The sequence below is a fragment of the Colletotrichum lupini genome, chromosome 3 (assembly GCF_023278565.1).
Source record: "Colletotrichum lupini chromosome 3, complete sequence".
NCBI classification, from domain to species: domain Eukaryota; kingdom Fungi; phylum Ascomycota; class Sordariomycetes; order Glomerellales; family Glomerellaceae; genus Colletotrichum; species Colletotrichum lupini.
The window spans coordinates 357,703-383,518 of NC_064676.1; the positions used below are offsets into that span (position 1 = coordinate 357,703).

General features: G+C 43.7%; 8 protein-coding genes across 8 annotated transcripts; 3 read left to right on the plus strand and 5 right to left on the minus strand.

Annotated features, from left to right (window-relative positions):
• Positions 1-928: 928 nt before the first annotated feature.
• On the minus strand, positions 929-5,187 carry CLUP02_04828 (carboxylesterase; the record flags this gene model as incomplete). Its single annotated transcript, XM_049283838.1, has 11 exons — positions 929-1,507; positions 1,570-1,911; positions 1,969-2,153; positions 2,268-2,315; positions 2,368-2,543; positions 2,616-2,844; positions 3,390-3,954; positions 4,016-4,371; positions 4,443-4,618; positions 4,674-4,955; positions 5,015-5,187. The coding sequence occupies 11 exons, from the start codon at positions 5,185-5,187 to the stop codon at positions 929-931; spliced, it is 3,111 nt and encodes a 1,036-aa protein (XP_049140981.1).
• Positions 5,188-6,069: 882 nt separating this feature from the next.
• On the minus strand, positions 6,070-7,706 carry CLUP02_04829 (uncharacterized protein; the record flags this gene model as incomplete). Its single annotated transcript, XM_049283839.1, has 5 exons — positions 6,070-6,180; positions 6,243-6,430; positions 6,488-7,352; positions 7,429-7,554; positions 7,623-7,706. 5 exons carry the CDS (start codon positions 7,704-7,706, stop codon positions 6,070-6,072), a joined length of 1,374 nt encoding a protein of 457 aa, XP_049140982.1.
• A 4,543-nt stretch (positions 7,707-12,249) lies between these two features.
• On the plus strand, positions 12,250-12,468 carry CLUP02_04830 (uncharacterized protein; the record flags this gene model as incomplete). The annotated part of the gene is made up of 1 exon (XM_049283840.1): positions 12,250-12,468. A coding segment is annotated over one exon (219 nt), but the record flags the coding sequence as incomplete, so codon positions are not given.
• Positions 12,469-15,622: 3,154 nt separating this feature from the next.
• Positions 15,623-16,406, minus strand: CLUP02_04831 (uncharacterized protein; the record flags this gene model as incomplete). Its single annotated transcript, XM_049283841.1, has 2 exons — positions 15,623-16,115; positions 16,180-16,406. 2 exons carry the CDS (start codon positions 16,404-16,406, stop codon positions 15,623-15,625), a joined length of 720 nt encoding a protein of 239 aa, XP_049140984.1.
• Positions 16,407-16,952: 546 nt separating this feature from the next.
• CLUP02_04832 (uncharacterized protein) lies at positions 16,953-18,706 on the minus strand (the record flags this gene model as incomplete). The annotated part of the gene is made up of 3 exons (XM_049283842.1): positions 16,953-17,695; positions 17,754-18,057; positions 18,125-18,706. The coding sequence occupies 3 exons, from the start codon at positions 18,704-18,706 to the stop codon at positions 16,953-16,955; spliced, it is 1,629 nt and encodes a 542-aa protein (XP_049140985.1).
• Positions 18,707-19,203: 497 nt separating this feature from the next.
• Positions 19,204-20,720, plus strand: CLUP02_04833 (homogentisate 1,2-dioxygenase; the record flags this gene model as incomplete). The annotated part of the gene is made up of 2 exons (XM_049283843.1): positions 19,204-19,518; positions 19,575-20,720. 2 exons carry the CDS (start codon positions 19,204-19,206, stop codon positions 20,718-20,720), a joined length of 1,461 nt encoding a protein of 486 aa, XP_049140986.1.
• Positions 20,721-21,015: 295 nt separating this feature from the next.
• On the minus strand, positions 21,016-22,691 carry CLUP02_04834 (uncharacterized protein; the record flags this gene model as incomplete). The annotated part of the gene is made up of 4 exons (XM_049283844.1): positions 21,016-21,648; positions 21,713-22,098; positions 22,159-22,354; positions 22,425-22,691. The coding sequence occupies 4 exons, from the start codon at positions 22,689-22,691 to the stop codon at positions 21,016-21,018; spliced, it is 1,482 nt and encodes a 493-aa protein (XP_049140987.1).
• A 716-nt stretch (positions 22,692-23,407) lies between these two features.
• On the plus strand, positions 23,408-25,594 carry CLUP02_04835 (uncharacterized protein; the record flags this gene model as incomplete). The annotated part of the gene is made up of 3 exons (XM_049283845.1): positions 23,408-23,761; positions 23,824-24,953; positions 25,039-25,594. 3 exons carry the CDS (start codon positions 23,408-23,410, stop codon positions 25,592-25,594), a joined length of 2,040 nt encoding a protein of 679 aa, XP_049140988.1.
• Positions 25,595-25,816: the final 222 nt, after the last annotated feature.

The following is a 25,816-nucleotide window of genomic DNA, read 5'->3' on the forward strand; positions in this document are numbered from 1 at the left end:
CCCAATTGCTATGGGGATATTGCGAAAAGACGTGGCTCGGGAGGGTTCACGCGAAGATAATTATCTGGTAAATTTGATGTACGGTGTATCCGTACGTGTAATAATGTGTGGCTCAGGTCAAATGTAAGATACAGTAAGGGCGTGTGCATCTGCAAATCCACGGAGTACACTCAGGGTCTGTTTTGAAGTAAAAGAACCTTTGCAGTTATGAATACGTTGGAAGTTACATTCGATGATGCGTTGCTCACTCACTCTACGTCTCATGTGAATACCGCATGATCCCCGTTCCCCCGCGCCCATCACCGGCGCGGGCACCGGAACTCCTCCACATCCAGGATGAACGCTCGCCGGACGTGGCCTCCACAAACACCCGTGGACCCCACCATCCATCACTCAGCGATGTAACAATGTTGTGTGTGTCCCCCACATGGGGTACTATCTAATTAGATTGCCTTAGTTTTCTCTTCATCAGGCACCTAGGTTGCCCACTGATTGTTGGCCTGACTATTTTCGGCATGGCTGTATTTCAAAAATCGAACGGTTTGCGGAGTCTCTTTGTCAAAAAGCAGCGAGTTAAACCCCGCAACCGTCGTCCCGTCGGAAAGAGGACCCATGTGAGGCAGGTGGTAGCATTTCGAGAGGCCGACACGAACAGGCATACGGACATGGTCCACGAACGCACGTATCGCAGGGCAGGCCACAAGCACATTTTAGTCTAGTTTGGCATCAGAGCGATCCAAGATGCTGTCAAGTCTGGTCGGGCGAGTCATATGTCTCCGATTCTGGGCAGTACCAATGATAGCGGGAATCTGGAAAATCAATACTGGAAAGACTTGCCAAACTTTGGAGATATTGAAATTACCAGACTACTACTGAACTACTATTCGTACGTGTATGCGTACTATTGTGACGCACTTCGTGGCTGCCATCAGTTTAGTAAGCTGATCCGGCCGGCCGCAAGGGCAAAGAACACCTTATCCAAGATCTCTGAAGGAACCGAATGCAGAAATTCCGCCTCTTCCGATCGTCTCCGGAGCTTGACGCCGACGCTATCAAGTTCTTGAAACATCCCGTAGGGTCCGAACGCTGCATAGCTACCCAACTGCCACGGCTCCTGGGCGTGAAGGAATTCGATCACTGACTTGCGCATCTGCTTTCCAGTCTGTTGTGCACCAGGAGCAAATGAAAGATCAAATCCCCCAAAGAGAAAAAGCAAATCCACCGCGTGATGAGCTCCATTTGAGGGTTGCCAGGGGTTGCACTCATCAACGAGATATCGATAGGCGGGTTTGTTTGCTGCCCTAAATAGGCGAGCAATGTTCTCCGCTGGGAGAAGAAATTTGTAGTCATTCATGAAGTCCAACGCCCCTACCTTGGAAGCGGAGGCTCTGTCAGAATGAATATTGTAGAGTTTTTTGAGCGTGTCCTGGTGTTCGCCGGCATAGCTGAATGCCTGAGCAATCTCTGAAGCTTCCATTTTCCATATGCCCTCTCGCCAGAGAATGGCCTATTTGTGAAGGTTAATTGGAAGGAGGGCAACTAGTTCAAGCCCATGGGTACAACACATACCTCGTCTCGAACATCACCTATCATCACGCTCTCCGCAGCCCCTATGGCTGTCTCCCACCCAACAAGAGTAGGATCCACTTGAAGGAACCATGAATGTATTCCAGCCAGTTCTATGGCCTTCACCAATTTTTCAACAGGGGCTGTGCTCAAGTCAAAGTCACCCAGTGTACCAAGATGATTCACGAGTGTTTGGCGTAAAACAGAAGCCTTTGTCCTTGGCTGAGGAGGAGAAAGGTACAGCGAGCCAGAAGAGAGTATGACTCTTCTTACTTCAATGCCAGCCGCTATGTGGGCGTGGCAGTATACCGCTCCAGCACTTTCTCCAGCCAGTGAGACATCATTCTACGGAAGCCTGTCAGTGGTCTCCCGTCTTTGGCAGATGGGAATGTGACTTGTTACCGGGTCACCTCCAAAATCCGGAATGTGATCAGTGACCCATTTGAGAGCCAATGATTGATCTTGCAGAGCGAGGTTACTCGAGCTACTTTCGCTTCCGAACGCGAAGATGTTGAGTCTGTACTGAACTGTCACGACGATGACGGGTTTACTCAAGTTCACGGAATCTTCCACTATTCTTCTCGTGTCTAAAGTTTGCAGCTGTCAGTGCCTAGTATGCTAGCGCTAGTACGATACATTTCACGAAGGATCTTTTGGGGGCGGATAAGGGGACATAGCGGAAAGCAGGGCGCAGTTCGTACCGCACACGCCAGAGGCCGCGCTTCCAAAAGTAACCGCCTGTGAGCCGCCTGAGATGTCCGTGTTAGTCAAAACATCAGCCCCTGACTTTGACAAGCATACCGTGTATCCAGACCAAAACAGGTAATCTTTGAGCCGTCAGCAGTTCTTGTGATTTGGGCACCGTAACGTCCAAGTTGAGGCATCGAAACTCATCTTCGGCCTCAACGGGTAGCCTGTGCTCAGGAGGTATACGCAATAGATGCCCTACATCAACTTTGACTTGTGGACACCGAGGGCTGTGAACACGAGAACTAGTCAGCCTTTCCTTCACCGACAAATGTTCAGACCGAATGTCAGAAAGAACGTACCCAAACTCAGTACAGTTGATGTCTTGCGGCAGTGCCACTAATGGCTCGGGTTTGGCAAATCGCGAAACAATCTTGCCATATGGGATGCCTCTAAACTGTGCGATCGTCCCTAAATCAACGCCACATAGAGTTGAACCCAGAGATTTGCTTTCGAGAGTATAGGCCATCGTTATTCCAATGGCATAGGAAAGAACAAACAGAGTTACGCTAATTCTGACAGGATTTCTAACTGTAATCCGAGCTCTAGGTCATCTCCGTGGGACAGGATACACCGGACGAAAGACCAAGTGTCAAGTGGAGGACACTGGATGAGTAATGATGGTTTCCCCGCGGTCAGGAGCTCTATCTTCGCAAGTCGACCCCGCATCAGGTGACTATTTCCGCGGCAAAAACACACATACACACACATAAACACACACACCCCTTCAGATTCGCCGTTGAAGTGCAGTTAAACTATCACTCAATTACCAAGGGATCTCGTGATTCTTCGCGTGAAGGTACCGATCAGGAATTCCGAAGGCCGTTGAAAGCACACAGACATATTGAAAGTGTGCCACACGTGAAATTCTTGAAGCAACGAGTGTTTGGCGTTTTGATCACAGATTTAGGGAGTAGAGACCGTTGGGAAGATACCCAGTAAACGTGCCGACAATACGGGAGATTCTTCTGAGAATTGATAAATACCACCCGATGCCTTTGACAAGCATCCCCTCGCCTGAAGCTCCCCAGTTGGTCCGTGGACCATCTATTGATGGAACAGGAATGCCTCCCAACCCTTCAGTAGTGTGTCCAGCCCAATCTTTTCACCCAACTCGAGCAGCAAATCATATCGTGCCGTGCTAGCCCCGGCCTCCTTGTAAGCTCTCGTCCCATCTTGGTACACCACCCGCCCGCCGGCATCTTGAAACCGCTTCCATGGAGCTTGACCATGAACAAAGTCAACTATGTCGGTGACAAATGATTCGACGGACTTTCGCTGCTCCTCTCCAAGATGTTCCTTATAGTTTTGGAAGAGGAATGCCACGTCGAGGACATGCGTGCTGTAGCCCCTAAATGGCCCTTCCCACGGATTGGGCTCGGCAAACTCCAACAAATAGGAGTCGCCGTGAAAGCTGTTGGCAAATGACTCTGCCGTTGCCCGAAATCCAATATCAGAGGCGAATTGCAGAACTCGGATGAAAGCCTCATCATCGTTTGTGGTGTCATTAATGTCGTATGCCTGCAGAATCTGTGCAGCAATGCCGGCATGGTGTGACAGAGCTGTGTTGATGATTTGCGTGAACGAGGCTGCGATGTTCTCCTTTCGCTGGAAAAGACCCATAAACCCAAATATGCTCGCCTGTGTGGTTGGTTTAGTTACATTAAGCCGAGAATGTGACCGAAATATTGATGGTACTCACATCCAAGGGGGCGTACCCGACCATGATAGCTTTACAAGATGTTGTCTTGGGAATTAGCTTCCCAGCTGACGCCGTCTCGAACGTCGGCACGAACGGGACTGTTTCTTCATCGAGAACCGGCAGGAAAGGAAGGCTTCTGCCAATCTTCGAGGAGAGCTCTTCGGGGGACGCCCTTGACAAGATCTTGATACGTTCACTCGAACTCACATCTTCAGCTCCCAAAGCTTTTACAACGCCTTTGTACGCCTGCTCAGCCACACCGAGCTCCAGGGGTGCGAGGGACGGCGGCGAGCCTCCCAAGATAATGAGTTGAGAGGCAAGAGCTTTCTCAGAGTATAATAGACGGCCCGCCGAGACTAGAAAAAAGTAGGAGATGCGGTCTCGGTTTCGAGACCGAAATGCCGAGGGACCGACGGATGAGACTTACTGCCACCAGCGCTTTCACCTACAACGGTCACACTCTGAGGATTTCCCCCGAATCCCGACACGTATTTTCCCACCCACTCCAAAGCCATCCTCTGATCATGATGACCTTGATTGCTTTTGAATCCTTCTTTGCGAAGCTCCTCTGATGTCAGAAATCCAGGGATTCCGAGGCGGTAACTATCAGGTTAGTTACGAAAGCTAGAACGGTTTATTTGGAGAAGATATGTTATACTTGATGTTGACGGCGATGATGGGCTTCCCAAGCTTGTTTGAATGTTGGACTATGCGCTTGGTATCATACTGAGGCCACCAGTTGGATCCCGTGCCGAACCCTCCGCCGTGAATGAAAACCAGAACTGGCACTTGCTTTAGGTCACCAATTTCCAGGGGCGCTGTGAGATTCAGATTGAGACACTCGGTCCCCGAGAGACCGGGGAACTCGGGTATTGGGAGCGACTTCTGAATGATCATGTGTTCATTCTTCACTCCGTCTGGGTCGGATACGGCTTGCGGACTGATAAACACGATTAACTAAGTGATTTGGTATTACAGAAAAACATGAGGATAACACACCCGTGGCGTGTAGCGTTGAGTCCACTGCCATCGTACTGGACAAGCTTCGCATTGTCGAACCAGTGCTGTAGAGTAGCATACTTGAGGCCGAGGAACTGGATTACTCCGTCGGATGCTTTGCCCTTCACTTTCCCAATGATTGGGTGATCGAAATCTTGGGCATTTGAGACCATCTTGATTATTCGGCGCTTTTGGAAGTTCATAATAGCTCGTCAAAAAGTTGATACAGATAGAGAAAATGCTCGGTTGGCCGATGACTTCAATGTGGCTAAGGTAATATACGCGCAGGAGTCAATTTGGTCGGAGATTTCAATAAAGACTTCAGAAACAGATATCCTCAACCCGGCAGCTTGAATTAGATTCTGGTTTATCGACTTAACTTCAAGCTGGTGAGCGATATTGATTCCACATCCTGAAGGCGAGCGACCGGATCACCCGGAGCGAATCCCGCGATGTATTCTGTCTTGCTGTTGAAGCTCAGGCCTGATAGCTACCCCACGTTACCCCGCATGGGATTTCGAGCAGCTTGAGAGCTCCCCCACATGCAGCTGCTGTGAGAATCGCGTCAGCAACACGTCAAGCCATTCATCGCGCCCTGGGCATCGGCTGCTTTGCTACACGGAACGTCATGCTGGACTATTTTCCAATAAACCAGGCTTGTCAGTTCACGTTAAGCGTCATCGAAGCCTCGGAGTCGCTCGAAATGGTATCTTGAGGACTGTGGCATAGCACTCACCTCATGCCACTGATATTGACTCTAGCGCTAGTCTCATCAGTCAGTCTTGTCCAATAATGCTCTACGTACGCTTTGATACACTTTACAAGATTTAGTGGTAGTAATGAAACCGTTTCTTATCTGATGATGACGTTGTACTAGTTGCGAGGCTGGTTGGCTCGGACGGGAGAGTGCTCGTAGCAGGGAAGCTCTGCGGAGATATCATGCCCGCACAAGGTTTTTCATTGGTTTCTTGATGACTGATCACACACCTGCGGGACGGTATAGGTTTGATATACCTCCCCACGTATAGTACAATGCAGATCGCGCCTTCTATGCACTAGTTCTGTGGTTGACATGCAGGCCCAGCAGCCTCCATCTCTCGCTCGTATGCCCGTGCCAATCGCTCTAGAACATCGCCCATCCTGACTGTGATACCCCATACCCATACCTAGCGACACATCGTCAGTTATCAAGTGCTAAAGAAGATAATCACTGGAGTCAGTAACTTACGTCTTGAAGGAATAGACTGCAAGTTTTAGCTAAGCCTGCAGCGAGGGATGTGCTCTCATCTGTGTCATAGTCCGATTCCTCGAGTACGTCCTTGATCTTCATGAGCAGGCCTAGTTCAGCTGCACTGGGCTCGATGCCCCTTCTCCTGTCTAATTCGATCGCGTGAGCCCATTTCGTGGTGAATAGTACTATTCAATGTTAGTTGAGCATAGTTCACAGTCTTTCACCTGCGGAGTAGTACTTACCATTGTCCCAAGCTGCAACCGCATGCTCTACGCTCCATCTGAAAGCAGCTGTCTTACGTATGAGCATGTGGCCCATCTTCACTGGTAGCTGGATACCCTCCAGCGTCTTCTCGATGACCTTCACGCAGTCGATGTTCCTCTCTAGCTTCGTGTTCGCGAACGTGGTGACGTTGCTGTTAATGGTGCTTGGGTCTTCAGCGAGAAGACAGAGACGATCGAAACTCTTAGTGTTATCAAAGAGCCGGATGTAGGCGGCTCTAAGGATCGCATGTGAGCTGAAACATAGCGACGTGATGTCGTTGTCGTCCATATCCTCAAGCTGACCTTCTCGAGTTTGCTTCAGTAGCCCGTGACACCTGTCTAGAGAGATCAAGGCATTTGAGAGAAGAGAGCTCCCTAGAGAGGAAGTCCCAGTTATTGAACCAAAGGAGAAAATCGCTGAGGTTTCCGAAAGTTGGGAGAGTTGCCAGGTGTGTATGAGGATAGCATGTACCAGGATGAGCGCAGAGAATGGTGAGATGTTGTATGATTCGAAACTGGAATCATCGGTGTTCTCGGCTAAAACATCTTTCAGAATGTCCTTGGTGGTTCTTGAGTTCTTCTTTCTGTAAGCGGCTCGCAGTTCTCGCCACTCATTGGCTGTTAACGCATTCCAGAGGTTCTCGTCATGGAAGTACTCAATTTCTAGATCTTGACTGGCATTGAAGGCAGGACTGAGGCCGTAGATGATGATGTTGACCGTGTTTGTCACATAAATGGCACCAAGGAGTCTCTTCCATGATTCGCGTTGCACCCAGTCTGCCCATGTTGAACTCAGGAGGTCCGCGTTATCTTGTTGCAGCTGACGCCGCATCTTTGCGTACAACTATCAATATGTAAGTATTGACTCTGGCCTCTCTATTACATGTTAAAGCAACACTGAAATATGGGCTGGAACCTACTAAAGTGTAATGACTACACTCCCCTATAGACTGGGCCGCCAAGTCTTTGTCGCCACTGAATGTCGCGAAGAACGTTAAGAGAAACTTCGTTTGCATAACCCAGAGTGGACAATCCCTCGTGAGGATCTACAGGGGACACAATCATTAGCTCTGAAGTTCGCCTTGAATATAAGATCAAAGAAGGAGTAACTCACTGGCTCAATCAGCCTCAGCGGAAGATCCCAAAGACGCCGGGCTCGACGGCGATCTAAGCGATAGAGAGCCCCAATACTGCACATAGCCAGTATCAGGGGGCTAGGAATGTCACCATGCGAAATAGTCTGGAGGTGAACCAGGGGCAAGTGGCAATGAAAGCACTCCACGTAACTGGAGAGAAAGCTCTGACAAGCCTTCAACGGAGGGATGTCCTTGGATATATCAGGTCCAGTAAGTCTCTTATTCACGTCTCTGCAAATTGAGTCATGCATGGGCTTGTCCATGGTAAGACTTGGCTTCGTACATCGCTTATTCTCAAGCAGACGTGGAAGATTGCGCCCGATAGCGGCTGGGGATGTAGACTTCAAGGTTTCTGACCAAGTCTCTTTATCTGCGTGATGAAGACTCCTCTCAAAGGAGCATGACTTCTCTGGAGGGCTGGCAGTCGAGTTATTCGAAGCCTCAAGGCCAGTGCCTGTGTTCGATAATCCCATCCAATCTGGAGCGTCGAGAAAACCAAAGTCATGTGCGAAGTCAAACGGCTCCTCAGATATAGGCAATACCGACTGTGAAATTGGATCTGCAAGAAAAGAGTCCAAGGAGCCGAGAGCTGAGCCATTTTCTGGCAGCGAAGGGTGCCCGTTTGGCACATGACCCCTATTTGCGGTTCCTGTCGGATTGGAAGTCCAATTCGACCGCGGCATACAGCCGACTGCGCAGGGGCCAATTGGGGGCCCTATTTACGATTATCGTAGCCAGCCTAACCTACGGTTAGAACCTCCTTTTTACACCTACGTAGATATTTATATAGTTTAATTAATCTCTTCGTTAACTACAGTTCGAACTAACTACCCTATAATAGGGATACTAATACTAATTAATAATTAAATTCTATTATTATAGATTAGTAAAGTATCTCGTTATATAGAAAAGACGACCTCTTAATACTATATAGGATAGGAGATTCGTACTAATTAACCTTATAGAAGTAGACGAAAAAGGAGGCGATTCTTAAATACCGTACGAAATTAAGTAATCGTAGCCCTTTATTACCTACGAGAGGTCGACGTTTACTACGTTAAACTACGTTAATTAATAGAACTACTTGAGTAACTAGCCTTTTACCGTCGCCCTAAGTAGCTTTTTTACTAAACGACTTTTTTACGGCCGGCCTGCGATTAGAAATTAACTAGTTAAATTAATAAAAATATAGTATAAAAGAGCACCGCGCGATTAAAAAAAAGGATTCCTAAATATAAATATTCTTATTTAGTAATAAAAGTAACCCTATAGGAGTTATTAAGCTAAGAGATTTATAGTATATAAGAAAGTTTATTATTACGAGGATTTTACGGGTACGACCTTAAGCCCGCGATTTAAATAATCTTTTTATAGCTCCTTTAACTACCCCCTGGGTATTACTTAGGAATATAATATAGGGGACGGTTTAATAAAAGAGGAGGGGATTTAGAGGTCTTAATAATATTAAGTTAAGAATATTACGGATTTTAGAGATTAACTTAAGAAGAAGACGGCTACTCTAAAGTAGTCCTACGATTTCCCGCTAGAGTTATTATTAGCCTAAGAAAAGGCTAAAAAGACGAGGATCTAAGGGGAAAAAAAAAGAATTTTTTAGAGGGCCGCTTAAAGGCTTCTTTTTATACTAACTCCCGGTATAAAATTACTAATTTTAAAAAATTAACTAAGTAATAAAAGGGATCGCTAGTAAACGATAATTACTTAACCGTAATTAAGTTACGAAAAAAACTACTTAAAAGATATAAAATAGGGTACCGAGAGGCTATAAAAAATAAGATCTCTAAGGTATCTAACCCTACTGCGTATAAGTAATAAGTGGGCATTTTTAATAAGTCCTTAAAATATACGATTTTATAAGAAGGAGGGCTTAACTTCGTTAACTATACTTAACGGCCTATACGGTTCTTAATAGCCTATATAGCTCTTTTATAAGCTGCCTAGCGTCTATTTTTAACTATTCTTATAGAATACTACCTTAAAAGAGGTAGGTTAAAGAAAGAAGCTATTTAGAAATTATAAAGAGCACGAGGCTTAGGAGGTTAGAAGTATACGGGATAGCAGAAATCGGTAACTAATAAAAATCCTAAGACTAATTACTATATCTTTTTATAGTAATATAAACGTCTACTACTACTATTATAAAAAGGAATTATTAAAACCTATTTTTTATACTAAATAAAAAAGAAGATCTTAATAAGTACGATAGCTAGCGATTTAAAAAGGTAGTAGTAATCGCTAGAAATAATAAAAATAAGAGTAGTAGCGAGATAGTAAGAAAAAGCGAGAATTTCCTAGACCTTAATAAATTCGTTAAGTAATAAAAGCATAGATTTATTATAACTAGCGCGCGGATTAAATATATCCTTATTAAAATTAAATACGTTAGTAACTACTAATACGGGTATAAGCTAGAGTACGACCCTTAGTAAGTTAGGGTAAGAAAAAAGAGGACGAAACCCGATCTTAAATAGAATCCTAATCCCTTATAAGTAAGTAAATATTAACCCGGACTATTAGGGGACGTAGATATATAGAATCATAGATTAGCTTAATAATAAGTAAATTAATACGGTATTAATCTATTTAACTAAGGTTTATAAGAAAAAGGGGCTATAAGGGTAACCCCTATTTTATAAAATTATAAACGACCTTAGCTATTAACTAGATAAATAGTTCGTAAGTATAAGCCTAGGAATTATAAAAGTTATTAATAGATTCCTCTACGAGCGAGGGGTATTACTAGCGCAATTATAATTATAAGAGCTATACGAAATACTAATAGTAATAATTATAGAGAAGGAATTCGTACTATAGAATTAGGTATAAGTCGATAGAGTGTATAATCGCTTTAATAAATTTAAAAAAAAGGTAAACGACCTAGATTTCTTTTTTATAATTACTAATAGAAATTTATTATCATAAAAGGATATACCGGGGTAAAATATAGTACTAGAAATACGATAATTAATAATTCCGCTTATTTCGATTTATAATTTATTACCGCTACTAACGTAAAATTCGGTACTAATTAGCTAATAAAAAAGGAGGTAGACGACCCGAAGTTATTAATAATACGTAGCGACGTAAGGATCGTATATAAAGACCGAAAATTTAGTAATAAATACGAAGTAATTTATAAACCTTAAAAAGATCTTTTTAAAAGAGAAATTATATTCTAGGGAGAAGTATAAGGTTTTATAAAAAACCTTAACGATGTTTTATAATTATTATAAAAAAGTTAGAATTAGGGAATACTAGTACTATTCGGTAATTAATATCGTACTTATAAATAAAGCCTCTAATTATTATTACGAAGTAGTACGTAATTTTAATTAAAACGACTTTCTTAGTATAATTAACGTAATCCGAAGCCGCTTCGAGACTTATAATAAAAACTTAGAGCTCCTATTTAAATTACGAGCGATTTTTTTTATATTTATAGTTAGGATAATAGAGGGTAAATTATGAGTAAAGATTTTTAAAGAGCTTATTAATCGAATCGATAAGCTAGTAAAAACCTAGCTAAATAAGAGGATAAATAAGCGAAAAGTTAGATATTTTTATACTATAGTTTAGCGTATACTAAAAATAAAAATTACCTTATACTAAGTATTTAAAAACTACGAAACGCTCTACTCGAGGCTAAGATTTAGTTTTAATATTAAAGCGAGAATGCCGCGCTAAACCTATTTTTAAGTATACGACGGCCCTTATTAATAATATTAGGTCGATTAAATATATAATAAAAAAAGAAAAGAGGCTAGATACGGTAATCGCTAGTAAAAAGGCTTAGATTCGTTAAATAAGTAGAGATTTAATTTATAAGTAGGGTAATAAAAAAAGTAATATTATATTTATAAAAAGGATAGATATTAGTTAAGTAACTACTCCGAAGAAGAGCGTACTAAATTATATAAATAGTATAAAAAGTTAAGGGTAGTAAATAATAAAACTAACCCTCGTCGGTTTAACTAATTTCTTATTATATATAAGGGCAGATCTAGGGGTATAGAACTTAGTAACGGTAGCTAAAGTGGTGGCCTAAAGTATATACCCCCTATAAGAGATTCGGAAAATAAGGAAGATCTTACCCCCTATACTAACGAATTAGATTATAACGAAATCGACGATATTAACTACTCTTTTTTTACCCCGTTAGCCTCTAAAAAATATACGAAACTAAACGAATAGAAGGTAATAAAAGCTTTTAATAAGTAGGCTTTTATTTATAGATAATAAGGGAAGGTCCTTTAGATAATAAATATAGAGGCGGCTAAAAGAGCGAATCTAATAGGGCTAAAGCCTATTTTTTTAATAATTAAGGAGAAGACGCTCTCTTTTTTAATATCTAAAGAAAAAGAATATAGTACTAAGCATATCTAGGGGTAGCTAGAGGGGTCCTTTTTATATTACTTAAATCTTTCGAATACTAAGCTCGTATAGGTATTTTATATAAGTAAAAAGTACGGCTTAGACGATTTTTATAAAATTATCCTAGATATTAGGGTATTATAATAGTTAATTAAAAAAAAAGGGTAATTCTAAGCGCTATAAAAAATCGCGCTAATAATATTTAATATATTAATAGCGGGTATTATAAAGATTAGTTTCGGCCTAAGTAAGGAAATCGTCGCCCTAAGTATAATAAAAGTAAAGACGCACTTCGGAATAATAACTTTTTATATTTTACTTATTAATACCCCATTTCTCCTATATTTAAAAAATATAGATCAACTAGGTATTATATTTAATAATACGAAAAATAGAATTTTTAGTCGTAAGTACTTCGAAATAGTCGAACGATAATAGGGGTATACGTTTATAAAGCTTATTAACGATACGAAGTTAATTAATTACTTAATAAAAAGTAAGCTTAGAAAACTATACTAGAGATTTGGGTACCCGTTAGTTACGAGGCTATATAACTTCCTAAAGTAATTAGGTAATAATAATATCAAAATAGAGGTGTTAGAGTAGTTAATAAAAGTATATTATTAATACTAAATAAATGCGCAGAGCCTACGCAGATTTAAGTTTAAATTGCGTAATAAGCTTAACTTTAACTAGGAAATCGTTATTAATATTTTCTATTTAAATAGTTAGCTAGTATTATATATAATTAACGTAGTTATATCCTTTTAGGTAGGGTAATTCCTCTAGGATTTATAAATAAAAATAGTAAAGGTAGCCCTATAAAAAAGCTAAATCGATATATATTAGGGACCGCTAGATAGTATTAGAACCGACGCTAGTACTAGTTTTAAGTTAGCAGAATTTAGGGATAATACGACGGCTTATAGTATATAGTTAAAAATCGTACTTATTAAAGCGTACTATAATATTAAAAAAATAAAAAGGGCATACTAGGAATTAAAAAGGGCGTTTAGAATTATTAAAAAAAAAAATCCGGATTTTACTAACGACGAATACCTCTAGATAGTACTTAAATATTATAACGATATAATAGGGCCTAACGGACTTATACTAATACTATTAATATTTAGAGTATATTTAAGAACGACCTTAGCCTCGCTACTATTACTAGGCGTAAGCTAACGAGCCCGAGTAATTAAAAAAGTAATATAAATACTGCGCGAGGTAAGTATAAAAAGGCAAGTTAACGAGGTAATTACTATATATAATAGGCCTAATATAGGGGATAATCTAAATATGCTACTAAATTTGGATATATAAGTATAGTACGAAATTACTTAATAGTGGGCTAAGCTATATAAGTTAATTTCTATTAACGAGCGCTCTTATATAGTCGTAAGAGATCGTAACTAGCTACTCGAAGTATTAATTATAGTAGTTAGACCGTACTATATAAACCCTAATAAGGTGATTTTTAACTTATAAAAAAAAAAGAGCTAGGGGAAACTATATAACCCGCGGTAGAGGTATAAGAAATTATCCTTAATAAAATCGTTATAATAGTACTAATAGACGACAAAAAAGAGGAAATTACTAAAAGGGTACTAATACTACTAATAAGACGTCGTAGAAAACTACGATAGTAAGCCCTAACGCGGTAATTTATTACTAATAACGAAGTAATTAATACCTTTTATATAAAAAAAAAAAGCCGATTTCGAGCTAGTAGTTAAACTACGTAAAGAAGGCGTAATTATAATTATTAGAAAACTATATAAGGGATTAGATCTTATTAAAATAGATACTCTTCGTAATGAAGAGGTCTATCGATTTATCCTATACGACTTAAAAAAAATATATAAACCTTCGCATATTTAAATTACGAATAATTCGTAAGATTAAAGGGAAAAAAATACCCTAGTTATATAAAAAGTTTAGATACGTAATTTAAGGGTATAGCGATGTTAAAAAGGCGACGCTACTTATATAATTACTTACTATATAGCGCTATAGCTAACGATTAATAATAGTACTAATAGTATCGCTATAAAAGAAGGGATATAAGATTTAGAGCTATAATATTACTTAGGCCTATACTTAATCGGCTACAGGGCTTATAAAGAAAATCCTAGCCTATTTACCGAAAGAAATAGTTAGTAAGTACTAGAAGGTACGATTATTAAAGTGCTTAAGCTATTATATAGGCTCGTAGAATCGGGTACTTATTAGTAAGCTACTTACTACGATTTTTATATTAATTAATTATTAATAATTACCTTTATATATAACCCGTGCTTATTAGTTACGGAGTACGAAGGTGACTAATTTAGGATTATCGGAATATAAATTAATGATATATTAGGCCTATCCGATATTAACTTTATAAAAAAAGAGGATAAGGAGCTTTAGAAAGCGGGCTTCGTAATAAAGCTAAAAGAGGTCCTTATAATAAATACCCCCTTAGTATTTAACGGCAGGATTCTTATAATTAAAAAGGAAACTATCGTTTTTTAATAAAAGGGGTAAAGTAAGAAGATTAACCTTATTAATCTAAATATAACTAATATTAAGAAGTAGTATAAAACTAAGCTTGCGCGAGGGGTATATATTATAAATATTTATTAGCCTAAGGCGACTTTTAATTATACTAGGGTAGTGTAAGCTATAGATCTAACTAAACGAGACGTCGAGGTACTTAATAAGTAACTTAAATAATAGTAAACGAATCTCAATCGAGGTCTCGTTTACTACCTAATCGACTTTACGATTAGTAAGCTCTACGTCTTCGTTAATAGGTTATTTACGAATAATAACGACCTTATTTCGTAATTAGGGTATATTATTATCCTAGCTAACGAGAGTATAGGCGAGAGCGAATTTACTATATACGGTAATATAATCTACTACTTATTAACTAAAAATAAATAAGTAATAAGAAGTATATTAGCGTTAGAGGTATATAGTATAATTAACGGCGTTAACCTCTTTTACGTAATTTTAACGACGCTAAAGAAGATTACTAATTAAATTAGCCTTTTACTTATTCTAACGGTTATTTATACCGATTCTTACTTACTATACGAATATTTCGTTAAATTAAAAACGACGAAAAAAAAGAGGCTTATAATCGATATTATAGCCCTTAGGTAATCGTATAAAAGGCGCGAGATACTCGAAATCCGTTAGATTAATAATAAAAATAACCTCGTAAACGCTTTTATAAAAATAATACTAAATAAGGGATTAGAGTAATTCGTAAGTAGTAGAAAAGTCATTATACGAATAGAGGGATAAGTTATATAAAAAGAGTAGAGAAAAAGGGGAAAAAGAGACGACTTAGTAAACGGGCCCGAGGTTAAATTATATCTCTAATTATAGTAGTTAAATCGAAAAAAAAAAAAAAAGTTAGTATTAGATTAGAAATCTAATTTAACCGCGGTATATAGCCGACTACGCAGGGGCTAATTAGGGGCCCTATTTACGATTATTATAGCTAGCCTAACCTACGGTTAGAACCTCCTTTTTATACCTACGCAAATATTTATATAGTTTAATTAATCTCTTCGTCAACTACGGTTCGAACTAACTACCCTGTAATAGGGATACTAACAGTTCCTTCAGTGAGTTGGGTCCGCAGGTGATCAAAGACTGCCCCTTGTGTCATGGGTAGATCTTGAGGTCGACTATTGCCAAAAATCGATTCGGGATGAGTATCGAAAAACATGTCCAAGGCGTCTGCTGAATCTGAGATGGAGATATTGTGCGTTTGTGGAGGAGTGGGAGCCGCTTGCCCGCGCTGCCGAAATTGGTGAATCTCTCTCGAGATTTTCTTAGGTTGCGTTGAGACCACAATGCTATTGGAAACTAGAGTCGAAGAGCAAGAGTCTCTCCTAGGGCCATCTCCCAGCGAGGGCTGGCTCAGAGGGGTGTGATAGGCACGCTGCCGTTTAGGGTCATGCTCTCTTTCACTCGAACTTGCCTCCGACGACGCATCGTCGTCATCATCATTAGACGGCTCATCGACGACTTTGCTGTTGTGTTCCGCATGCAGTGTCTTTTCATGCCGCGTGATGAGGTCTCTGCCTTCCGATTAATCTCTGACTATCGCTCAGACAGTGCCAGGCTATTTTGAGGGAGCCTCACTTTCTTGAATATGTCTTCAAACAGTACTGGCAGGCATAAGGCTTCTCGTTTGTATGACTTCGCTCGTGGCGGATACAATGCTCACTGCGTTTGAAGACCTTAGGGCAGTGGGCACACTTATAAGGGCGAGCGGTCCTGCGAGCACGCTTTTCCCCTGCCTTTGCCGTCTCTGTCGACGCGACTACTTGTCCGGGCCCATGGACGGGTAGGGATGTGGTGGAGGACATGAGGTACAAATATTCTGAGTTTAGTGACGGGTGAGATAACTAAAGTAAGATGTTTGTCGATAAGGTGTATGACGGGTTTCTCGAGAATAAAGTAAGACGAGCAGTAACTTCTATGGCGTTGTTGGGGAGAACATGGGGAAACACGACTCAGTTTGTTGGAGTATCGTCCTCAGGAACCAACCAGACCGCATCGTCATCAAGGATCGACAAAATAGCGCCAAGACGGACATGGGGAACGCCCGCGGGCCGCCGCCGCGTGCGCAGTTAGCTGATCAGTAAGTTATTATCAACTCTTCGCTACCACGGCGGTTGCGGGGAAAAGTGTGGGGTTCATCGCATTTGTGTCCACCGGCATTGAGAACATTGGATCTGAGGTGGCCTTGTACAAATATGCTGGTTGCTATTGGTCTTAATGCTCCGTTTGACCCATGCAGACGTGTGGCTCTTGTATGTTACAGCTCGGACGAAACGCAACCAATGACTCGAAGAACGGAACACGAACGGATCGCCCTCCGTTACTCCCCGTCGCGCTCTTCGAATATCTAACTATGCTACAACCATTCCCTTCGTGTCAACTTTGACGCTTCCCAAGTAGAATCCTTCTCTTTCTGCTTGGGACCATTCAGACTTGAGAACTTCAGCTCGTCTGTTGTTGCGTGGCGCGAATCGGACCTTGAAGGGTTTGGGAAGAGTATTGATACCCGGTTCATAAGCTTCATCGGATAGATCTATCGGCAATTCCTTGCCATTCGGGTCTAATGCCGGCTCAATCTTGAAGGCCCACAAGATCTTGGCCAGTGTGATGAACAGGCTGTTCTCGGCTAGATGCATGCCAGGGCAGATGCGTCTCCCTCCACCAAAGTCAAAATGGTCACGAGCTTTAGCGTCTCCTTGAGCGGCGTAAAAGCCAGCCTTTTCAGGATACGCCAAGTAACGTGATGGGTTAAAATCTTCAGGGTCGGTCCATTTATCGGAGCTGAAATGTAACACGTATTGAGGAATCGCAACGACGGTGTCCTTGGGGATGTAATAATCCTTATAGACGACGTCCGAGGTCGTGTAATGTGGGCTTCCTATCGTGGTTACTGGCCTGATGCGGAGGACCTCTTTCCCAATTGCTCTGATGTAGGGCAGGCTGGCTTCGTCTGCAAAAGTTGGCGATCTCTCGTCGCCAATCACCCTCGTTAGCTCTTCATTGGCAATGTCCTGTACTCTGGGGTTCGCCGCCAGGTAAAGAATGCAGCTATTCAACGCTGACGAAGTTGTCTCAGATCCGGCCTCAATCATGGCTTTACTTGAGTTAGTGCTCCGCATACAATTAATAGTAGAGCTGGATATGATACTTACAGCCTGCAACAAAACCGGCCTGAACATCGGTAATGCCGAGTTTCTCAAAGTCTGACTCCATGAAATGCTTCACGAAGCACTCAGGTGCTTTCTTCTCGGCCACCGAAGTCTTCAAGCCATTCCAATAATGCATCCAGATTTTTCTCTGCCTTTCGTAAGCCCGAATAGCAGCCGGACGCCACCACTGGAGAAACGATGGAAGATTGGCAAGAGGAGGAAACATGTCAGCGATGTAAGCGCCAGGCTCCGCAACCTCGGTAAAGTCTTTCAGAAGGTCATAAATCTGACGCACATCTTCGCAGTCCTGTGTTTTTAGACTAGGAGTTAGCTTTCCTCCTCGTCGAAGAGTTGACACCAAAATAACTACGTACCCACTTAGGAACACGAAGTCCGTACGTACTGGTGAGTACAACAGATGTGGTATACCGGCGGACATGCATGTAGAAACTTTCTTGATCTGTGTTGTCGGTCGCAATGTCGTAGAGAAGTTGTTTGGCCTCAAACTCTTGTGATGGCTTGTACGTGTCTGAAGCTTTTGGCGTAAGGAGCTTGTGCACAATCGTTCGCAATTGTCGCCATTTGGACCCGTAAGTCAAAAGTAAGAGCCTGTTGCTCCCGGACAGAAGGTCAGAGAGTACCGGCATTGGTGACCTTCCAGAGGTCTTTGCCGATTGTTTGTCAAATGTCTCGCGGACGGCATCTGGGCTATTGACGAAAACCCAGTTTTCCCAGCCGAGGCGGACTTTGACAATCTCGCCATAATCTTGAGCCCATCGCTGGACTTGTCGATGTGGTGCTGAACCTAGCTGTGGCGCATTGCCTAGTAAAGGCCACCCCTTTGGTCCTGGAATGGTCTTATACCCCTTTGGAGTGGCAGTTGTTCTGCTCTTGATGTAAAAGTGAGCTACAACTATGGAAATAGAAAGAAAACTTAATAACTTGAGTAACGACATTGCGTATAATCACGTTGTGATAGCAATTAAAGTCTGCCCTGCCTGATCGAACTCAATATGAAATTGTGCAGACAACATTCTAATAGCCACCTTTCATAATAAGTGGTGTTTCTTCATCCGGAACACACTACCTATGCACACCTAATCGTTGTGCCCGCATTGGAGCACGAGCCCACTTCGGCGACTTTGTCAGTCATGACAGAGACACCACATCCCCGCACACTAAGAGACATGTCTGGAGTGGAATCCCACACAGGTCGTCTCAGCACGACAACGAAGCTCTCCGAGCCTCCACACGCTCCAACGTACAAACTGCCGCAAAGGTCGTGTGGAGTAGCTGCCCAAGCTCAGATAGCTCCATGTGGGGTGAAGCTTTCCTCAATAGATAGGGGAGCATTTCGTACAAAAGCGATAGATAGCTCCATTGAGCCGTCGTTCCCGTCAGCCCCTCATCCAGCAACCCCTCCTCGCATTCTCAGAGCTAGCTTCACTTCACAATGGCAGCGCCAAAAGACCTTAAGCCGAAGGACTTCCAAAACGCCTTCCACTGGGCGGCGACGCAGCAAGACGGAGCAGTCCCCTCCTTTGCGACGCGCCCGAACGACCCGTATGCTTATCAGCCCGGTTTCAACAACAGCTTCGAGTCAGAGGCTATCGCCGGCACGATTCCAAGGGGCCAGAATAGCCCGAGAAGCATCAGATATGGATTGTACGCCGAACAGGTGACGGCTTCGGCCTTTGTCGCGCCCAGGCATTCCAACAAGAAAGCTTGGCTCTACCGGTCGCGACCAGCTGTTGCTCACCAGGGATTTGTAAGTCCTTTTTCCCTCATCAATCTTGGAATTTGTCGCTGATTCTTCTCTTGTAGACCGATCTTCCCGATAACAAAGACACTGAGTCGACTTTTATCCCGATCAATCCCCGAGTTCACGTTTCACCCACTCAATTGGCTTGGAAGCCGTTCCCGATCCCTGACGGCCAAGATCTGGACTTTGTCGATGGTCTCAAGACTGTCGCCGGCTCTGGAGATCCAACTCTACGCGAGGGCCTCGCCACTCATGTCTACCTCTGCAATAAGAGCATGACGAAAAGAGCTTTTGCGAACTCCGACGGCGACTGGCTCATTGTGCCTCAGCAAGGTGCTCTGGACATCCAAACTGAGTTCGGTTTCTTGTACGTGCAGCCTGGTGAGATTTGCGTCATCCAGCGTGGTCTTCGCTTCAAGGTGAACGTTGAAGGACCCACTCGTGGATACATCCTGGAGATCTGGGGCTCAAACTGGGAGCTTCCCGAGTTGGGTCCTTTGGGAGCGAACGGGTTGGCCAACGCGCGCGACTTCTTGCACCCGGTTGCCGCATACGAGGTCACGAAAGAAGACCCCTGGAATATCGTGTACAAGATCGGCGGAAAGTTCTTCAACAGCACACAACGGCACTGCCCCTTCGATGTGGTTGCGTGGCATGGAAACTACGTGCCGTTCAAGTATGATCTCACCAAGTTTGTCAACGTGGGCTCCATCTCCGTGGACCACATTGATCCGTCAATCTTCTGTGTCTTGACGGCCAAGTCCCGAGATCCAGCTGCGCCCCTGGCCGACTTCTTGATCTTCTCTCCTAGATGGGACGTTGCATCTCACACCTATCGCCCGCCCTACTACCACAGAAACTGCGCTTCTGAGCTGATGGGTCTGATCTATGGCGAATACGGAGGTCGATCCGATGAGTTCCAGCCCGGAAGTATCTCGTTTGAGTGTGGATTTGTACCTCATGGCGTCGCATACGAGCAGTTCGCTGCTGCATCCAAGGCGGATCCCCCTCAAATGCAGATTTCGCTCGGCTCCATTGCCTTCATGTTCGAGACGAGCCGAGCTCTCACCATCACCGACTATGCCTGGAACAGCAAAGAGAAGCATGAGCACGACCCCAAGATGTGGGATGACTTGGTCGACAATTTCTCCCAGTTCGAGATCGATCCTAAACTTTTGAGGTCTAACAAGGCAAACCACCTGAGTTGAGCACTTGTAGCGGAGGGGAGAATTTGAACGAGTTAGGTGTAACATGTTCCAGCGGTTTCGTATCGCAGGGAAAGCTACGTAGTATAGAGTAAAGGAAGGCAACGAAAGACTTTTTATGAATTAACTGAAGGAAAAATTGTGAGGAAACTGCTTATAGCAACCACCAAAGAAGATCGGATGTAGGGAGGCTGATCTGGCCTTCGCGGTGGATGTCATACTTACCTTATACACCAGACTTTGCTTAACGTCTTGACCCCTACTCTACGGTAACCAGGAAGACACTAAACCTGTAGCCTTAGACAATAGGATTGTAGAACCTCATCCGGTTCTGAGGATCCCATTTCTTCTTCAGCCCTCTCAACTTCTCCAGCCTCCATTCGTCCCATCCATAGATAGCCTCGAGCGACTCAATTCCATGAGCATAATTCACATATGCTGTCAAGCGGTCAGGCTCATGACTTGCCGCTAATAGATGCCCTCTTAGCTTCTCTCCATATTCTTGAGCAAGTGCATCAAGAGACGCGTTCGGCTTGTACATGATGTACGACGTAATCAGAATATCGTCATCTCGATGCGGGAAGGCTGAGCTCTTCTCATCGACGGCTTTCACGCCGTGAGTCGAATATCCTTCAAGGAGGAAGAAGGACCCGGCAAATTCCGGGTTGCGGTTCGACATGTCGGCGATGTCATCAAACACTTTCCGGACGGCGGGTAAATCATAGGTCTTCAGACCGATAGGGTATCGCAGACCCGTGTAGCCTTTGGCGCATCCGACACTATCACTGCTCATGAAGGTCAAGCCAGCCAAGTCTGGCATAGGTGCCACACCAGCTTCGACATTTATATGATCAATGTCATAGAGAGACTTCGCATACTCTGTAGACTTTTCGAAGGTGTCGTCCGATATGATGGCGTACCAGATTACGGGCTGTCTGCATTTAGCGGTCGCAATCCTGTTCGGGATTGAGCATCTTACGGGAGTTTACACTTACTCGATTGGGGTCGATGTCAGGGATGTTTACAAAATACATCCAATGCGTAACTTCTGGTGGCTGAGTCTTCATCATAACGTTGGCCAGATCGAGAATCTCCTCAAGTTTGTCCTCGAGATAGATAAATATCTGATAAGACCACTCGATGTTCTTGATATCGTGGACTCGGTACTGCCATTCAGTGACGATGCCAAAGTTGTGGCCGGCTCCCCTCAAAGCCCAAAAGAGATCGGGATTCTCATAATTGGACGCTGTGACGAGCTTTCCATCGGGAAGAACAACTTTGGCCGAGATGATTTGGTCCGAAGCCAGGCCATACTGACCCTGAAGCCACCCGTGACCGCCTCCTAGAACTGGGGCAGAAATGCCAACGCACTCACAGATTCCTGTCACTTTTCGTTGTCAGAAAAACTTGGAGTTTCGAAAGGACTTCTGCGATGGCACACCTGTTTGCTTGCCTGCTGCCCACAGAGTATTGACAACCTCCTTGACACTAGCTCCGCCTCCAATCGTAGCAGTCTCGCCATCCTCAGAGAGGACGACTTGGTCCATGCTGCGAAGGTCGATGGACACAACATTCTTAGCTAGACTCAGCGACTCTGTTGCACCGTGACCACCCGATCTGGCAAGGAAAGGATTGCCCTGCTCATTTGCATGACGAATCTGCAGACAACGATTAGGGCTGCAGAAGGCTGCCTTTCGCAGAACATACTGTCACTTGAATGTCGCTCTCTGTGTAGACATTGACAACAACTCCAACGTCCGGCGCGTGCCAGTCGCGCCACCTATTTGTGTAATTATCAAAAAGGGGTTCATTTGGAAGCACGACCGACGCTTTTGGTGAGAGGTGTGTGGAGAGCAGCCCCGAGGATGCCTTGTTCCCATCCTTCAGAGACGCCAGACCGAAGCGATTTAGGATGTTCTGCGACGAGGTCGTGTAGTTCAGTGCCCATGAAAGACCGAGAGCGAGGACCTCCATCTTTACTCGTGCATCTTTGGCTCAGTGTCGGGTAAGTTAGGTTTCGATAGAACAGATGGAGTAAAGTTCAAAGTGCTGGCAAGTTGGGCTTGAGAGGAGTCTAATTGCTGACATCACGTGCTGAGGTGGGAATGGGCGATTTGTAGACTATCACTCAATAGTAAGAAAGTCAGTACTTGTACGTACAGTATTGATACTGGGTAGATAAGATCGGTCTGGCTGAGGTGTGAAAGACACGCAGACCCAGCCATTATATCACTGGGGCCCTTGGATGACATAGAATCCATCGTGAAGCGAATCCTCAGCGATGAAGCCGGAAGAACAGCCGTCTTTTGTTTTGCAGCCCAGAATCGAGCCACAATCCCATTTTCCGATCAGTATTATGTCAACAGTTCTGTGATGTTACACGGACTGACTGCGTGTATCCAGCCTGATATGACGAAAAGAGGCACCTATGCCCCTAACAGTGTGCTTGTTATTAAAGAGGTTTGACTGGTTCGCCATCGAGGAGCACAGCAATTGTTGGTGTATGGCATTCACCCAATGGCAAGGCTCAGTGAGTGCATTCATCACATGATCCCGCCCGGTTACATCAGTCAACACAAATCAGGCTGAGAGGCGGTGATAAATTGATGACCTCTCTCCGACACAACATCTTTCAGTCTCGAGTCCACGTGCATTGACCACTTACCTTAGGTACCTAGAGTGCCATATCCATGATCATGGCGCTCGCGTTGCGTCATGCTTCGCTCTTGAAACCAGAGATACGATTAGCCCAAGCAGTCTCGGAGTTCGAAGCTTCGCTTGACTCCCCACAAAAGGCATCTTTCAGGAATGAGCGCTCTACAGCATGCACCAAGTCTCCAACCGAGGGCGATGTGATGTGTTTCACGGCTGAGATTGACCGTCAAGCTCGTCAGAAGCGGCTGTCATCCCGATGCTTTGGGCCTCGTCTGACGAATTTACTCCAGTCAGTTCAACAATTTGCTGCTTTAGGCGACGTCGTGGTAGGCGGATCCCAGAATCTTGTCGCTTGCGGGGTATGGGCAGCAGTCAGGATGACCTTACATGTAAGTGTATTTGCATGTGGGTTAATCAAGCAGGTCTTACTATGTCTTACTGACCATTCAAGATTTGTATCGGGTTTTCCTCGTATCTGGAGAAACTTTCCCTCCTATTCATGGCTGCTGGTAGACAAGCACCGCGCCATCAGGCATTAGCTTTAGTCTATCCGAAATCCAAAGAGCTGCAAAACCATCTCTGCGAGTATTTTATCGTCGTCACTCATATCTGCCACCGAGTTCAGTCTTTCGCCCGGAAATCAACCTTTGGCCAATTGACAACTTCCCTCAACGACTCAGACATCAAAAACTTCCAGTCTGATCTTGTTCTATGGTCTACGGCAATCAAAGAGGAGGTCGATTTGTTGCTCAACAAGCATCATGAAAATGAGGCCCATTTGAGCGCGAAAGCACGAGCATTAGCAACTCGCTGGTCGGCCTCTATAGCACACCGATATGACGTCGAAAAGAAGTCAAAGTGGCTTGATTCTTGCTCTACCTACGATTTCCAGACAACTTGGAAGCAAATGCAAAAAATTGGTTCAACTTCATTGCTCGCAAGATCTAGCGAGTATCGGCAATGGAAAGAGCCTCAATCGTCAACATCAATCCTCTTCAGTGGTAAAATCGGCGCCGGCAAGTCTGTCACGATGGCAAACGTTGTGAGTGATCTCAGTCATGACAAAGAAGCTATTGTGCTTTACTTCTTCTGTCGATATGACATTCCAGAGAGCTTGAATCACCGGACAATTCTCGGCAGTCTAGCCAGGCAGTATCTAACCTGCTTTCCTATCGGCAGTGATGTTTTTGCAGATGATTTATTGGTACCTCAACTAGGAGTCGAGGACTTTGTCCACGTCCTGAGACTGGGTTCAATGAAGTACAAACAGAAATATATAATCGTGGATGGCCTCGACGATTGCAGTACAGAGGAACGTCGAATCGTTCTAAGCCAGCTCAGAGAGATCCAGCCATCATCGAAGTGGCACCTGGGAGTTTCAGCCCAACTTTCAGCCGATCAATTCATTAAGACTCAACTTGATCCCATGTGGAATATAATACTTCCCAACGAGAATCCAGACATTGGATTCTTCATCGATTTGGAGATTCAAGCTCGACTCAAAAACGGTCGTTTAGCCGTTGAAGATCCTGGTTTGATCCAAGACATCAAAGCAGCTCTCATCGAAGGGGCAAATGGAATGTAAGTACCGGCTCCTGGAAAGGTAGTACTTGTCCAGGCTTTTGATATTGGTCGATACTCTTACATGTTACTAAGTATGAAACAGGTTTCTCTGGGTGGCTCTCCAACTTGAAGCCATTTGCTGGGAAAACTCAGACTTTGATGTACGAGCAGCAATCAAGTCACTTCCTCGAGATCTAGAGACAACATATGCTCGAATCCTGGAGAGATCGACAATCCGAGATTCTCATAAGTATTATGTCCGAATCCTCAAGTTCCTTGCCGCGGCATATGAACCATTGACAACGGCTCAAATACGAGAGATGGCAAGCGTGACTATAGGCCAAGACGACTATGACCCAAAAAGGCAAATAAACAACATTACTAATCTTCTTGCTTTCTGCGGCAGCTTAGTTATGACGGACGAAGAGGAGGGTACCGTAAGATTTGTACACCACAGTGCTAAGAGCTTTTGCCAAGGTTCTCTGGGTCACATCTCGATCTGGCAGTTCACCGCAGAGGAAGCTCACAATGAGCTTGGTGGCACCATCCTGACATATTTGAACTACTCTATCTTTGAGACCAAGCTTTCAAGAAGAGTTTTGCTATCCGGGCAGTACTGTTTGGCTATCCGGGCAGTAACCCACTTTTCGAACCAATGAGGGCTCATAGCTGCAGAGCTCGGACCATAACCCCACACCCGTACCCGCTGTACCTATACACGGGCTACCCGGCGTAATTACATAAGGTAGCCGTAGGTACGTTCAGTTATAATTACCTACGGTTATAATTACCTACTATCATAATTACCTATAGTTATAATTACTTATAGTCGTAATTACTTATAGTTATAATTACTTACTTAATTACTTATTTAATTACTT